Source organism: Lepidochelys kempii, chromosome 1 (genome assembly GCF_965140265.1).
Source record: "Lepidochelys kempii isolate rLepKem1 chromosome 1, rLepKem1.hap2, whole genome shotgun sequence".
Taxonomy (NCBI): domain Eukaryota; kingdom Metazoa; phylum Chordata; order Testudines; family Cheloniidae; genus Lepidochelys; species Lepidochelys kempii.
The window spans coordinates 32,584,609-32,601,423 of NC_133256.1; the positions used below are offsets into that span (position 1 = coordinate 32,584,609).

Here is a 16,815-nt window from a genome sequence, read left to right on the forward strand (position 1 = left end):
TCATTTTGTATGTATAGTTGGAATTAAGGTTTCAGAGTAGCAGCCATGTTAGTCTGTATTCACAAAAAGAAAAGGAGTACTTGTGGCACCTTAGAGACTAACCAATTTATTTGAGCATAAGCTTTCGTGAGCTACAGCTCACTTCATCGGATGCATAAAGTGGAAAATACAGTGAGGAGATTTATATAAACACAGACCATGAAAAAATACACATTGTAAGGAGAGTGATCACTTAAGATGAGCTATTACCAGCAGGAGAGTGGGGTGGGGGGAGAGAAAACCTTTTCAAGTGATAATCAAGGTGGGCCATTTCCAGCACATTTCCAGGAGTTAACAAGAATGTCTGAGGAACGGGGATAGGTGGGGAATAAACAAGGGGAAATAGTTTTACTTTGTATAATGACTCAACCACTTCCAGTCTCTATTCAAGCCTAAGTTAATTGTATCCAATTTACAAATTAATTCCAATTCAGCAGTCTCTCGTTGGAGTCTGTTTTCGAAGTTTTTTTGTTGAAGAATAGTCACTTTGAGATCAGAAATCGGGTGACCAGAGAGATTGCAGTGTTCTCCGACTGGTTTATGAATGTTATAATTCTTGACATCTGATTTGTGTCCATTTATTCTTATATGTAGAGACTGTCCAGTTTGCCCAATGTATATGGCAGAGAGGCATTGCTGGCACATGATGGCATATATCACATTGGTAGTTTTCCTACCAATGCTATTCCTACCTACATGCCTCCAGCTTTCACCCAGACCACACCACACGATCCATTGTCTACAGCCAAGCTCTACGATACAACCACATTTACTCCAACCCCTCAGACAGAGACAAACACCTACAATATCTCTATCAAGCATTCTTACAACTACAATACCCACCTGCTGAAGTGATGAAACAGAGTGACAGAGCCAGAAGAGTACCCAGAAGTCACCTACTACAGGACAGGCCCAACAAAGAAAATAACAGAACGCCACTAGCCATCACCTTCAGCCCCCAACTAAAACCTCTCCAATGCATTATCAAGGATCTACAACCTATCCTGAAGGATGACCCATCACTCTCACAAATCTTGGGAGACAGGCCAGTCCTTGCCTACAGACAGCCCCTCAACCAGAAGCGAATACTCACCAGCAACCACATACCACACAACAGAACCACTAACCCAGGAACCTATCCTTGCAACAAAGCCCGTTGCCAACTGTGCCCACATATCTATTCAGGGGACACCATCATAGGGCCTAATCACATCAGCCATACTATCAGAGGCTCGTTCACCTGCACATCTACCAATGTGATATATGCCATCATGTGCCAGCAATGCCTCTCTGCCATGTACATTGGTCAAACTGGACAGTCTCTACGTAAAAGAATAAATGGACACAAATCAGTTGTCAAGAATTATAACATTCATAAACCAGTCAGAGAACACTTCAATCTCTCTGGTCACTTGATTTCTGATCTAAAAGTGACTATTCTTCAACAAAAAAACTTCGAAAACAGACTCCAACAAGAGACTGCTGAATTGGAATTAATTTGCAAATTGGATACAATTAACTTAGGCTTGAATAGAGACTGGGAGTGGTTGAGTCATTACACAAAGTAAAACTATTTCCCCTTAAAGAAAAGGAGGACTTGTGGCACCTTAGAGACTAACCAATTTATTTGAGCATAAGCTTTCGTGAGCTACAGCTCACTTCATCTGATGCATAAAAGTGGAAAATGCAGTGAGGATGTTATTATACATTATAATGTATAATGTAAAATCTCTAAGGTGCCACAAGTACTCCTTTTCTTTTTGTGAATACAGACTAACATGGCTGTTACTCTGAAACCTGACATAATAATAATAATAATAATTAATGGTAATAAGTGTGAACCCAGGTTTTTTTTCCCGTGTCTCTGTTGATTTGCAAATAGATTATATTCTTTTTTTTACTGGTTTCTTCTCAACAATCTAATGATATTTCCACTGTTTAAAATTCAGTCACAAAAGAAAAAGATATTCAGCTTTCCTTTTTCTTCTCTTTATCCTCATGTGCATAGTCTCTGATCCTGCAATGTATACTGCAAGAGAGGACTACTGAATTTTTGCAGAGCCCTATTGACTTCCATTGTCTTATTAAATAAGCAAATAAATAAGTAAATAGCAGGTTTGGGGCCATATTTCATTGCTCACCAACTAGCTAGTTCTTATACAAATCTGTATAAGTACTTTTCTGGAACTTCATAAATGTGAAATGATACAATTTGATTTTATAATCAAGAATATTTAGTTCAACAAAACGGATTCAGTACATTATATGTAGTACAATAAACAGTGTGCTGGCAGTTTTAAAGGTGTTTAAATTGCTTTTTAAAAATTTCTGTGTATATAAAATATATATTTATGTATTTTATTTTGTTAGAATGTTGCTTCGTTATGCCTTTTCCCAACTCCGATCTACTCAGATTGCTACAGTTCACTGCAGTGCACAAACTACATCTCGACATCTTCTCCAAAAGTTAAATCAGACTTGCATGGTAATCAGTACAAATACTGGGAGAGTATACAGACCGAAAGACTGTGAAAGGCTGGTTTTATACTTGAAGGAAATCAACCTGCCCAAACCTGATAAATGGGGAACCAGCACTCTAGTGGCTTTCCTGCAACAGGTGAACATATATGGCTTTGATAATAATTATCTTCAGAATTATAGACTAGAAATGATTTATTATGATTCAGTAAATACATATTAGAGTCCTATTTCAAATCATTTGATATACAGGCAGAGTACTGTATTTTGAATTGAAAGCCTTACAATATGCTGGTGATTGTAATAGTTAACATCTTACATGTTTATTATCATTATATTTATGTGTAGTGTGATAGCATATAGAGTTGCCGTATCGAGGTCCCATTTATGCTAGGTACTATACACACATGTAATCAAAAGACAGTCTCTGTCCCCAAAAGCTTATAGTGGTTAACAGAGTAAGTTTATGGGGTTGCATAATTATTCTCTCCTCAGAGATTGGAAATTGAAATGTAATGCTTACAGTATTTTAAAAATAACTTTTTCCTCATTTTTACATTCTGTCCATCATGCATTCTTTCTCCTTCTCCAAATTCCTTCTTAAAACCCACTTCCCCACCTCCCCCCCCCCCCAAAATCATTTGTGTTGTATGTTGATTTTTAACAATGAATTTACTACATTCTTCCTTTTACTGAATATTTCCCCCTTTGGTTTAATTTTCTCTTACATTGCAAGCTATCTGGGACAAAGACTGTGGGCTAAGGGCTGCCCTAACTTACTTCAGCTGCTCCTGGTCTCTAAGGGACCACACAGGAGCTAAGAATTGGCAGAGTGAAGCTCCAGTATGCCCCTGACATGCCCTTTATTCTGGTTGACAGGGAGGTTAGGGAAGGAACCAAGTCTTTTGGCTTTACTTTAGCTCAGAGCTACCTCCCTCCAGGAGGAATTGTCAGCTGTCCCGTTACACCTGGATTCCAGCTCCTTTGTGCTGTTGGGTCACAGAGAAGATTCTGGCCTGATTTATGATTTTATAAAGCACCATGTTAATTTTTGTTTATAGTGCTGCATAGTTGCTTAAGAGTAATTTTTAGACACTTTTGAGGAAAATGTTAGTGATGGGTATATTGTTGGTATTTAACAAATAATAGCAACCAGAGACTCAACATTAATCTATTGTTTTCATTAGGTACCTTGCTATTTTTCATTTAATTTTACTAAAATATTTTGTTTTGTTATATTAAAGATTCTGACATACCAGGGATTTTACGATGAAAATCTTGAATGGGTTGGTTTAGAAAATATCCAAATTGTGGCATCCATGTCTGCTGGGGGAACATTAGGAAGGCATAAACTTACATCCAGATTTACTTCTGTTGTTCGTCTTTGTGCAATTGAGTAAGTGTCTGCAAGAACCTACCTGACTTTGAGATCTCAGATTCAGTTTGCAGGTCTGCTTGCCTCTGCCTGTCCTTCTTGATGTGAGACTTTTGAAAACAAGGAATGTGATTTTTGTCTGGCAAGTCAAGCCTCTAATCTTTCCTAATAATGTAGAATCTTCACATAGTATCATTGTTGCTACCTCTCAGTGTTTAAAACCAGTTAAAGAGCAATATATAATTATTTTAATTCACCTTGTTGTGCCGAAGTATCTGAAATAAGTTTTAAAGTAGAATTACTTTGCTTCTAGTAGGTTACAGCTTTACAGCCTTATTTTAAAGTGCTGGTTGGTTAGTGGATTAAATACTTTGTGAGGAAGGGTTTGTAAGTTGGAAGATATTTAAAGATACACATAGAAAGTCTTTGAGGGTTGCATATTCAGATAAAACCAAAATGCATTTAAGTTACTGCTGGACTGTAAGGCTCTATTTTATTGAAGGTTCAGAGTAAATTATAGTTATAAATCTAAAACCATTTTTGGTATGGAAATTAAGAATGTTGGTACATCACAATTTCCTTGGACTCTATTTTTTTCCCTCTAGCTATCCAGAAAGAGACCAACTGCAAACAATTTATAGTGCATATTTAGAGCCTGTGCTTCACAAAAACCTAAAGAATCACTCTGTTTGGGGTTCCTTACCAAAAATACATCAGCTGGCAGGATCAATGGTTCAAGTATATGAGCAGGTATAGTGCTTTGATTTCTTTTTTGGGAAATGGAGGTGAAAAACTGAAAAGCAGCCGTGTCTTTTAATCTCTGGCTTTGGACAGTAACAATAGATTATACAATGTTTTACCATATTTAAAATCTAAAAGCAAGTTATTTTTTATGTTGATCTCAGAATTAAAGTGAAGGGTATATGCATGTGGTTATGGACATGAAAGGATGGTCCAGTGGTTAGGGCCCTAATCTAGGATTTGTGAGACTTGGGTTCAATTCCCTGCTGCACCACAAACTTCCTGTGTGTGCTTGGACAAGTAATTTATGGACTCAAAGACTTTAAGGCCAGAAGGGACCATCATGATCATCTGGTCTAATCTCCTGTACATTGCAGGCCACGGAACCTCATCAACCCACTCCTATAATAGACCCATAACCTCTGGCTGTGTTACTGAAGTCCTCAAATCAGGATTTAAAGATTTCAAGTTCTGGAGAATATACTGTTTACACTAGTAAATGGTGGATTCAGCCTCCATACCCCATCTGTAAAATGAGGATAACTCTACTTCACACTGAAGATCGCAAGTTGCTCAGATACTATGCTTTTGTATGATGATGGGGGCCATACGTAGGACTAAGTATTCCAAATAATGTGCATATAAAACATGACATTGAGACACACAAATACATTTTTAACTTCCCACTCAAAATTTTAGGGTCCTCGCCAAGAATATAATCACGGTAAGCATTTAAACATAGTCTCACTGGATTTAGTAGGACTAATTACACGGATTGGGACCCAGGTGCTTTACTCACGTGTAGGTAGAATGATCACATCCTTAAAAACAGATGGAGCATGGGCACAGCCTCCAACTAGTCACATAATTCAAATCTTCAAAGAAATGTGTGCAAGTGTCATTCTGGTCAGGCAAGGTTAATAGATGTTTGAAAATCTTGATTAAGGAAACTTAGGTTAGCCAAAAGTTTTCCATTAGTGGAAGGCTGAATCTTTATGATGATAAAAGGTTGTGGTGGAGGTAGAGCCAAGTTTGCAGAATTTAATAACTAGGCCGTTTCCCACCGTGCAGAGAATTGTATTACATATAAACCATTTCAGACCCCAATTGGCAGGTTTAATAGAACAGACATACTAAAGAAACACTACCTGTGTATTGAATAGTAACAATATTTCTATCCTTTTGAGACTCTACACATTTTGAACATCAATAGCTTACATATAATAGTCTAAGGAGAATCAGATCAAAATATTTGTTATCCTTTTGGTAAACACCTGCAGTCTCATGCCTTGCATGCTTTTCATATGGCCTATTCTTTATCTGTATATTTTATGAGATATTAGTATAAATCTGTGTAGATAATTGTCTCATCGTCAAAGAGAGGTATGCAGTTACTCCATGAGTTAAATACCATGTGTTTTCAGATATCAATAAATAGTTAATATTTCCATTATCAGTCAGCCAAATTATGATATGCATTGTTGTTAATTTATTTTATTCATTATACCTTACATTTGTATAGCATCTTCTATCCAGAAATACACCTTGGCCCTAGACAAATCATGTACCATACATAAGCAACACTACACAAATACAGTCATATTTAATACATGTGATTAGTCTGACCACAGGTTATTTGAAAGCATGTGTTGTATACATATCAAATGTGTTTGGGATGTCCTCCTAACCTTGGACAGGCCTTTCACCCTCTTGGTCTATTAAGAATTTGGACAAAATTCTTCTCCTGGTGCCAAACTAAAAAATCAACCCAGTTATAGATGTTTTAGACTGGTAGAGAGATTGCTCCAATGAAAGAAATAGGGAACTAATTTTTCCAATATAACCTTTTTCTCAGAAATATTATAGAATAAATATTTTAGAAATGAGATATTTTGCTTTTTTGGTCTGAAAGCAAAATGTAAACAATCCAAGATGTGTATTTTTCAGATGAATTAACAAAATGTATAAACCTGTACACGTGAAGAAAATTTACTTGGTGAAAGCATAGAAAATTGTTGAACTAAATTGTCAAGAAATCTTTGAAATTAAAATATAAATTGTGTTGTGAATAACTTATGTTTTCAGGTACGAGCAAAATTCACAGTTGATGATCATAGTCATTACCTCTTTACACCATACATTCTTACTCAGTGGGTTCTTGGCTTATTCCGATATGATTTAACAGGAGGTGAGTTACCCTGATTTGTTCCAAAAGAGAAAACATTTTTAGAATACCCAAATATTTTGTGATGTGTTTCTTATTATTGACCTATCCTGCAAACTCTCCATATGCTAAACCCCATTGAAATCTGGAAAGTTTGCAGAATGGGCTCTAATGTCAGTTGAAAAACAAAAGTTCCATTCCATGAAAAGTTATGTTGTTGTTTTTAATTTTGAAAAATAGTGTGAGATTTTTAAAATATAGGTGGGAACTATCCTGAGTTTAAAAAAGATAAATACGCCTGGGCTGTTCACTTCAGTCATTTTGATTATGAAATCCATGGACTCCACTTTCTGCAGTTGATCTGGTTTTTGGTGAGGATATCTCATGTATTCTGCATTCACAGGGTATGTCTACACTGCGAAGTAAGCACAGTTAAAAAACACCTTAGTAGAGGCTCAAATTAAATGTATACCCCAAATTAAAAAACATAGTAGAGGACCAAATCAGGCCACCATGGCTAAACAACAAAGTAAAAGTAGTGGTTAGAGGCAAAAAGGTGTCCTTTAAAAATTGGACGTTAAACTCTACTGAGGAAAATAGGAAGAAGCATATATAGTAGCAAGTCAAGTGTAAAAGTATAATTAGACAGGCCAAAAAAGAATTTGAAGAGCAACGAGCCAAAGGCTAAAAAACTAAGAGCCCCCCCGCAAAAAAAATTCTTTTAAAGTACATCAGAAGCAGGAAGCTTACCAAACAGCCAGTGGACCACTGGATGATTGAGGTGCTAAAGGAGCACTCAAGGAAGATAAGGCTTTGCAGAGACGCTAAATGAATTCTTATGCATTGGTCTTCACTGCTGAGGATGTGAGGGAGATACCCATACCTGAGCTATTCTTTCTAGGTGACAAATCTGAGGAACTGACCCAGCTTGAGTGGTCAGTAGAGGAGATTTTGGAACAAATTGATAAATTAAATAGTAATAAGTCACCAGAACCAGATGGTATTCACCCAAGAGTTCTGAAGGAATTCAGATATTAAATTGCAGAACTACTACTGCGGTATATAACCTATCCTTTAAATCCACTTCTTTACCAGATGACTGGAGGATAGCTAATGTGACACCAATTTTAAAAAGGCTCCAGAGGTGATCCTGACAATTACAGGCTGGGAAGCCAAACTTCAGTGCCAGGCAAATTGGTTGAAACTGTAGTAAAGAACAAAATTATCTGACACAACAGATGAACAAAGTTTGTTGGGAAAGGCTCAATACGGCTTTACTAAAGGGAAGTCATGTCTCACCAATCTATTAGAATTCTTGCCAACAACGATGTGAGAAAGGTGATCCAGTGAATATAGTGTACTTGACTTTCAGAAAGCCTTTGAAGGGTCTCTCACCAAAAACTCTTAAGCAAAGTAAGGAATCATGAGGTAAGAGGGAAGGTCCTCTCATGGATCAGTAACTGGTTAAAAGACAGGAAACAAAGAAAGGAGTAAATGGTAATTTTTCAGAATGGAGAGAGGTAAATAGGGATCTATAGTGGGACCAGTGCTGTGTAACATTTTCATAAATGATCTGAAAAAAGGGGTAAACATTGAGTTGGCAAAATTTGCAGATGGTACAAAATTACTCAAGATAGTTGAGACCAAAGCAGACTGCAAAGAGTTAAAAAGGGATCTCACTAGGCTGGGTGAGTGGGCAACAAAATGGCACATAGAAAAGGAGTACTTGTGGCACCTTAGAGACTAACCAATTTATTTGAGCATAAGCTTTCGTGAGCTACATCGGTTGCATCTGATGAAGTGAACTGTAGCTCACGAAAGCTTATGCTCAAATAAATTGGTTAGTCTCTAAGGTGCCACAAGTACTCCTTTTCTTTTTGCGAATACAGACTAACATGGCTGTTACTCTGAAACCTGTCAAAATGGCACATAAAATTCAATATTGATAGATGCAAATTGGAAAATATAATCCCAACTATATGTACAAAATGATGGGATCTAAATTAGCTGTTAATACTCAAGAAAGAGATCTTGGAGTCACTGTGGATAGTTCTCTGAAAACATGCGCTCAGTGTGCAGGGGCAGATAAAAAAGCCAACAGTGTTAGGAACCATTAGGAAAGGGATAGAGAATAAGACAGAAACTATCATCATGCCACTATGTAAATCCATGTTACGCCCACACCTTGAATACTGCATGCAGGTCTGGTCATCCCATCTCAAAAAAGATATATTAGAATGGGAAAAGGTACAGAGAAGGACAACAAAAATGATTAAGGGTATGGAACATCTTTCATATGGGGAGAGATTAAAAAGACTGGTACTTTTTGTCTTAGAAAAGAGATGAGTAAGAGGGAATATGATACAGGTCTAAAAAATTATGAATGGTGTAGAGAAAGTGAATAGGGAAGTGTTATGTACTCCTTTGCATAACACAAAACCAGGGGACACCCAATGAAATTAATAGGCAGCGGATTTAAAACAAACAAAAGGGAGTACTTTTTCACACAATGCACAGCCAACCTGTGGAACTTGTTACCAGGGGATGTTGTGAAGGTCAAAAGAATAACGGAATTCAAAAATAATTAGATAAGTTCCTGGAGGATAGGTCCATCAATGGCTATTAGCTAAGATGGTCGGGGATGCAACCCCATGCTCTGGGTGTCCTTAGCCTCCGATTGCCAGAAGCTGGGAGTGGATGATGGGATGGATCACTCGATGACTGCCTCTTCTGTTCATTCCCTCTGAAGCATCTGGCATGGGCCACTGTCGGAAGGCAAGATACTGGGTTAGATGAACCATTGATCTGATCCAGTATAGCCATTCTTATGTTCTTGATGTGTTCTTTATTACCAGTCCCTTTCTGTTCCCCTTTTAAAACTGGATACACAGTTTTTTAAATAGGATTATATTTTAAGAGCATAGTATTTTATTATTTTTATTACAATATATTTGTTTTTATTCTGTGTTCAGCATCTTGAGCACACTGAACAATTATTAAACAATAGTGTACTCTGCAGAAAACTTGTTTTTAAAGTATGTATTTCTCTATGTGCTTGTATAATTTTATCTTGTCTGTACCCATAAGATTTAAAAAATTATTTGATAATGCTTGTTTTTTCTTTTATTTCTTGCCTCTTGATGTGTTCGTGCTGGTATGTAATCTGATTTACTCTTTTTCAATTTGACTGTATTTTGAAATGCAAAATTTCAAATCTTTGAAATTATATTCTATCTATCTATCCTTTGTTGGGTCATCAGCACACACACATATATATATATGTATATATACTTTGCAGGGTCATCAACACACACACTAGATTACGTTTTGGAAATTGTTGCTTATGAAGCCCGTCGCCTCTTCCGTGACAAGATTGTTGGTGCTAAAGAACTCCTCATATTTGATAATATTTTAATGAAAGTGTTTCAAGGGGACTGGGGTTCAGACATCCTGGAGAATATGGCAGGTAATAACACATAAAATGTATTAAATCAGATTTGTTTAAATACCTGATAATATGCTTTAACACTTGAGAATGTAGACTCCTATCACAGTTATGGTTATATTTTCACAGATAGCTTCTATGTAACATGGGGAGCTCGTCATGAGGTGGGAGCATTCAGAGCACCAGAGCAGGCATTACCACCTCATGGGAAGCCACTTGGCAAATTAACTTCAGAAGACCTAAAAGATGTTATCAAAAAGGTGCGTCAAGAATAAGGAGTAATAACAAAAGAAAATACTTTCAAAAGTCTATAGTTATGTTTGTACATTGTTTAAAGTAACCAGAACTGTGTTGTCAGACATTTTTCTTTTGGTTAGAATAATACATGTAATTTGTATTCTAAAAGGGAGATACAGTTATTTTAGAAACAGAAGTTGGCATGCTTTTAAGCAATAAAGGACAAATCCAGAACCTGTGGAGAAAGGGGCACTGTGCTGGCTCTGAATTGGTCTGACTGATTTTGGGGATAGTCAGGCCATAGTGGAAGGAAGCATGGCAGGATTCCACGCTTACTTGAGTAGTAGGGCCTGGGGATGGGAAACTCATGTAAATCAACTCCCCACAACTCCAAGTAGTCCTCAGTAGCTCTTTCTCCTTTACTCTGCCCATGTGGGGCACATGGAGGATAGTGGGTAGGGACAAGGTTTGGTGGCCTTAGAACTCTGGGAGTTTCTTTGTCATGTGTGTAGTGTTCCATGACTGCACAGCAGTGCTGAATTTCAAAGCTGTGGCCAGCTCAGTACTGTGAAGTATGATAGGGCCAGAATTTAGTCCTAAAACCTGAGGTCAGATTGGGTTGGGTAGGTGACCACTCTAGCTGTTGTAATGTATAGGAGCTTAAAGGCTGTTCTAAGTTATGCCATTGGCCAATTTGGTCCCTGATCAGGGCCAAAGATCAGATGATGGAGATAAGGGAGAAAATCTGTGTCCTGTTCTGTTTAATATCTTCATCAATGATTTAGATAATGGCATAGACAGTACACTTATAAAGTTTGCAGATGATACCAAGCTGGGAGGGGTTGCAGGTGCTTTGGAGGACATGATTAAAATTCAAAATGATCTGGACAAACTGGAGAAATGGTCTGAAATAAATAGGATGAAATTCAATAAGGACAAATGCAAAGTACTCTGCTTAGGAAGGGAAAATCAGTTGCACACATACAAAATGGGAAATGACTGTCTAGGAAGGAGTACTGCGGAAAGGGATCTGGGGGTCATAGCGGACCACAAGCTAAATATGAGTCAACAGTGTAACGCTGTTGCAAAAAGAAGCGAATATCATTCTGGGATATATTAGCAGAAGTGTTGTAAGTAAGGCACGAGAAGTAATTCTTCTGCTCTACTCCATGCTGATTAGGCCTCAACTGGAGTATTGTGTCCAGTTCTGGGGCCACATTTCAGGAAGGACGTGAACAAATTGGAGACAGTCCAGAGAAGAGCGACAAAAATGATTACAGGTCTAGAAAACATGACCTATGAGGGAAGCTTGAAAAAACTGGGTTTGTTTAGTCTGGAAAAGAGAAGACTGAGGGGGGACAAGATAACAGTTTTCGAGTACATAAACGGTTGTTATAAGGAGGAGGGAGAAAAATTGTTTTTCTTAACCTCTAAGGATAGGACAAGAAGCAATGGGCTTAAATTACAGCAAGGGCGGTTTAGGTTGGACATTAGGAAAAACTCCCTAACTGTCAGGGTGGTTAAGCACTGGAAAAAATTGCCTAGGGAGGTTGTGGAACCTCCATCATTGGAGCTTTTTAAGAGCAGGTTAGACAAACACCTGTCAGGGATGGTCTAGATAATACTTAGTTCTGTTATGAGTGCAGGGGACTGGACTAGATGACCTCTCAAGGTCCCTTCCAGTCCTATGATTCTATGTCTTAAAAAAAGGTGGCTTTGAGCACAGTTTGGCTGGACCTGTCGCTGTGGCCTATTATGTATTTTAAATTCATCCCTTGGTATGTTCTTTTGTTTGTGTTTCAATATATTTTAGTCTGTAAGCATTACTCCAGGGTATACCATATTTGGGTCTGTGCTTGGGTTTGAGTGACTTCTTTATTAGGACTCTGAAGTCTGTCCACTGCTGGAACAGGGACAGCAAGGTAGCAAAATTCTATTGCATTAAATAGTTCAGTTTGTAAAGAACATCAGTGTCATGTCTTAAGTTTTCTGACCCTCAGTTTCTTAACTTTTTAAAATGTTGGACATTATTGCATTCTATAGTTACACTTGCATTTATCATTAACGCAAATATTAATTTATCTCATTTTTATATAGGGTATCATTCATTATGGACGAGATAACAAGGAGATAGAGATTTTACTTTTCCAAGAAGTTCTTGATTATGTGTCCAGGATAGACAGAGTGCTGAGTTTTCCTGGAGGATCACTTCTTTTAGCAGGACGTAGTGGTGTGGGTCGTCGGACAGTTACCTCTTTAGTTAGTCACATGCATGGATCTACTCTGATTACTCCCAAAATTTCCAGAGGTTATGAACTGAAGCAGTTCAAAAATGATCTTAAACAGGTGTGTCACTCACAGTCTTCTATTTTACAGTTATTTAAATTAAGTTTGTGTGGGAAAAAATTGAATAGTTAAGGGAACTTTAAAAGACACAAAATAAAAATGTTTCCTGCAGGTCTGACTTTCAGAAGAGTTGAGCACCCATTTAGGAACTTAAATGAAGTAGCCAAATTTTCAAAAGAGCTCAGCAGTCAGTAGTTCCTGTTGTTCTCAGGGAGAGCAGCAAGGTCCTCAGCTTTTTTGAAAATCTGGCCCCAGTTGTGATGCTAATCACATTATAAAATCTTTCCTTATGAATTTTATTTTTGACAGTTATATATATTATTAGTATCAGTGCCTCATTGTATGAGGGCTTGCTTTCACTACTGGGGTAAGTCAACCTAAGTTACACTACTCCAGCTATGTGAATAACGTAGCTGGAGTCAACATAGCTTAGGTAGATTTGTGGTGTCTTCATTGTGCTGCGTCGATAGGAGACACTCTCTCTGTTTGACTTACCTTACTCTTCTCTGGGAACTGGAGTACCAGAGTCGACCAGAGAGTGCTCTGTCATCGATTTAGCGGGGCTTCACTAGACCTGCTAAATCAACACCTGCTGCAGCAGCGTTGAGCACCCTGCCCCCCGCAGTGAAGACAAGCCCTTAGGCACTGTAAAGACCCAGATACAGTCTTCTGCTCAGGTCCAGATCTTGAAAGCTGTTCTGTGTGTATGGACACCTGCACTTACATAGAGCCGCACTGATTTCTTTAGGGTTCTCTTCAAGTGCAGGGGTCTGCTTCTACAGAGTAATTTGTACGATCAGAATCTGATTTGAAAGTTTTTTCTCAAGAATCACATCCCCCATTGCTGAAAATATATATTTAAAATTCTGTTCCATCTTTTTGTTTTTATTAGCATGTGAATTTGTAGGTTTGTTTGAGGGTATTCTGTTTTAGTATGGACCATGTGAGCTCAGTACAATATGCTTTATCAAGCAAAAATCTAGTGATTTACAAAGATATACACATTAAATTAAAACAGACAACAAAACTTTTAGGGTCAAAATTCCCAAAGTGGCCTCCAAAATTGCACAAGAAAACTCCATGATATCGTGCACACAACAAAGGGAGCACCAACTGCATCGTTTTGTGGGTACAGTTTGAGGTCATATTTGGAAAAATTGGTCCTTAATGTCATGTAAGCATCAAAGTATTTATGTTAATTATTTTCTAATTAGAAATCAGTTCTTCCATATAGACTGTTTCTTATCTTTATATTTGACAAATGATCAAAATCAAAATCTGTTGAGAATATACAAATGTAGTAATACAGAACGTGTGTGTGGGGGAATAGATAAATATATAAAATAAATTTAAGGATTTATTATTCTATTATAAAAGAATGTACACATTCTGTTCAATTAGATTAAAATTACTTCCCTACTATTAGGTGATGCAGCTTGCTGGTATCGAAGCACAGCAGGTTGTATTGCTGCTCGAAGACTATCAGTTTGTCCACTCCACATTCCTTGAGATGGTCAACAGTCTATTGTCATCAGGTGAGATGAGTACAAAAAGCTTAAGGTTCCCCATGACCCTCCCTTAATTCAGTGCACAGGGTGGGCATACAATAAGGCAGAATTGACATTGCATTGGCAACCATATAACTGCCATTTCCTGGTTTTGCAACCTAAATAACTTTCTTTTAAAGAAGTTTTTGTAGGTATAAATATCCTATATTATGTTTTCTGCTGCAGTGTTTCTTTCCTAATTCATCACAAATGGATAATGCCTCTTACTTACAGAATTCAGAAACAGTCCATTGTTGCTGGGGGCTCCAGGACTAAGCCCCACCTTTGGACACAAACCACCAGAATCTCTGCCTCTAGGGGAAACAAATTACGTTTCAGCTTCTCCTGACCACTTTGTTTTATTCATTTACATGTAGCAGCAACTTCATTTCAATATCTAGCTTTGCTCTCCTGAGCTGAGGAATCACTGGAGCACTGAGGAACTAACATCTCGAGCACTTTTCAACTGAGCTCTCTCTGCCCCTCACTGCAGCAGCAGAGAAGCCCTCCAAGCATAAAGCCAAGTCCAAGAGATGCTATACACAACTTTTCTGAAGCCTTCTACCACAAGCCATTGTTCCTTGCTCTGGCAGGGAATTGGGCTCTCATTTGGCAACACATATGGTGAGCCTTATCTCCCTTCCCAAAGCCATTACTTCATTGTAGAAAAGCTTAACCAGGGGCATGATGATTCCCAAGGATAGAGGATCCCTTCACAGCCTATTCAGGAGTAAGATTTTGCAAAGTCCAGAGGCTTGAGATTCTCAAAAGAGAAAAGCAAACATCCCATTTGTAAGAAAGTAATTTGAATTGTTAATGTGTAAGTGGCATAAAAAAACTGGGTTTAAACCCTTTCTCCTTTTCCTTCCCACTCTGAGGGAGTGTTTGCTGGGACTTTTATCCTATGCAGAAGCTGTCTCTCAGTGCTATGTGTGATGCTTACTACCTTTACCACACCTTGCAGCATATCTGGGCAAACACCGAGAAGCCGGTTATTTCTCAGTCCCCTCTGTGTGAGACAGTTTTCACAGTGGGGTGTTCCTTGTCTCCATGGCAACTAGAGGGAGACCAGATCTTTGCTCTGTGGATTTAGGGCCATCCCACAGGGAAAACTCTTCAGAATTCTCTGCTTCTAAATGGCATACCTGGCAGACTTCTGATCTCCCTCTGTAGAAGGGCTTTCACATGGAACTAGGGTTACATTTTTCAAAGTCTTCGTTTCTCTCCCCTGGGCACAGGTCCTCTATTCCCACAGCTTCCAGACTAATCAATAACCACAACATAGAAAATACCCACAAGGTGGTTGATATTTTACAGACCTAACAGGCAGAGTTACGCTGCCTGTTAATGGTGCTTTATTAGATCCTTCCATAATCCTGTGGCAGACTTCAGCTAGCCTCACACTGATGGCAGAAAGAACTGACAGACGCTATAAGTTCCCCTCTCTGGGTTATGAGTAGTTCTGTTCACATCCCAGTGTAGACGGTGTGTGAATGATCATGCCAGGAACGCTTTCGCACCACACCAAAAGAAAAAGAAGGTAGAAAAACATACTCTACTTCATGTCTACAGATGCACATTTTCAACCACCCCAGCCACTTCTATCTAAATATGACTGTTCACTCAATGAGTGAATTTGTGGACAAGCTCCCAGAAGATATGAAGAATGAATTTAAGACTTTCTTGTCTGAAGGGCATCTTGTAGCTAGCTTTAATTTTCAGGTCACTTTGTAGTTAGGGTAAGGGCTATAGTGGTCACCCTGAGGAGAGCTTTGTGGCATCAGAACTCTGACGTACCTATGGAAGTTGAACAGACTATTGAGGATCTGCCCTTTGAGGGATGAAATCTTTTTTTGCATAAGAAAGAAGGGCACTGCGTTTCCTCAGCTCCCTGAAGGAAGCAATACAAGCTGCAGCAACAACCCTGGCAAAGTTACTATGAACCTAGATGGCCTAACCCTTCCAAAAAAATCATGTCTCTGAGGAAAAGGCATATCTCTTATGCCTCTTCTAAACAATAGCCATTAGTTTCTAAACAATCCACTTGACTGTCCATTTGTAAGCAACATTCCAGCTATGCTAGACCTACCCTCTTTCCCCCCAATTTCCTTGGAGCTTGGGAGTCCATCATCTCAGATCAGTGGGTTCTAAGCACCGTGCAAGTGGGTTATACAATCCAGTTTCAGTCTATACTTTGCCTCCTTTCACCTTCCCCATCCCTTTTCAAGGACTCCTCTCATGAGTTTGCACCTAAGCAAGAAGAGCAGGTTCTTCATTTAGAACCTATCAAGAAAGTTCCCCTTCATCCCCAGGAAAAGGGGTTTTATTTTCACTACTTCCTCATTCCCAAAAGAAGGCGGAGGGGGAAGGAGGTCTGAGGTAGAAGTTAAATTTAATCAGAAAGATCAAGTTCTGCATGGTCTCCCTGGCAGCAACCATCCCA

General features: G+C 38.4%; 1 protein-coding gene across 7 annotated transcripts in view; it reads left to right on the plus strand.

Annotated features, from left to right (window-relative positions):
* Nucleotides 1-16,815, plus strand: part of DYNC2H1 (dynein cytoplasmic 2 heavy chain 1) — a 407,641-nt gene that overhangs the window by 77,861 nt on the left and 312,965 nt on the right. For 6 of the 7 annotated variants that reach the window (XM_073338445.1, XM_073338455.1, XM_073338435.1 and 3 more), the window contains exons 43-50: nt 2,410-2,656; nt 3,762-3,913; nt 4,498-4,642; nt 6,719-6,821; nt 10,096-10,263; nt 10,372-10,502; nt 12,577-12,825; nt 14,252-14,360. In XM_073338445.1, coding sequence (XP_073194546.1) covers nt 2,410-2,656; nt 3,762-3,913; nt 4,498-4,642; nt 6,719-6,821; nt 10,096-10,263; nt 10,372-10,502; nt 12,577-12,825; nt 14,252-14,360 — 1,304 coding nt within the window. The remainder of the gene's footprint in view (nt 1-2,409; nt 2,657-3,761; nt 3,914-4,497; nt 4,643-6,718; nt 6,822-10,095; nt 10,264-10,371; nt 10,503-12,576; nt 12,826-14,251; nt 14,361-16,815) is intronic. The other variant, XM_073338408.1, reaches the window with a different exon arrangement.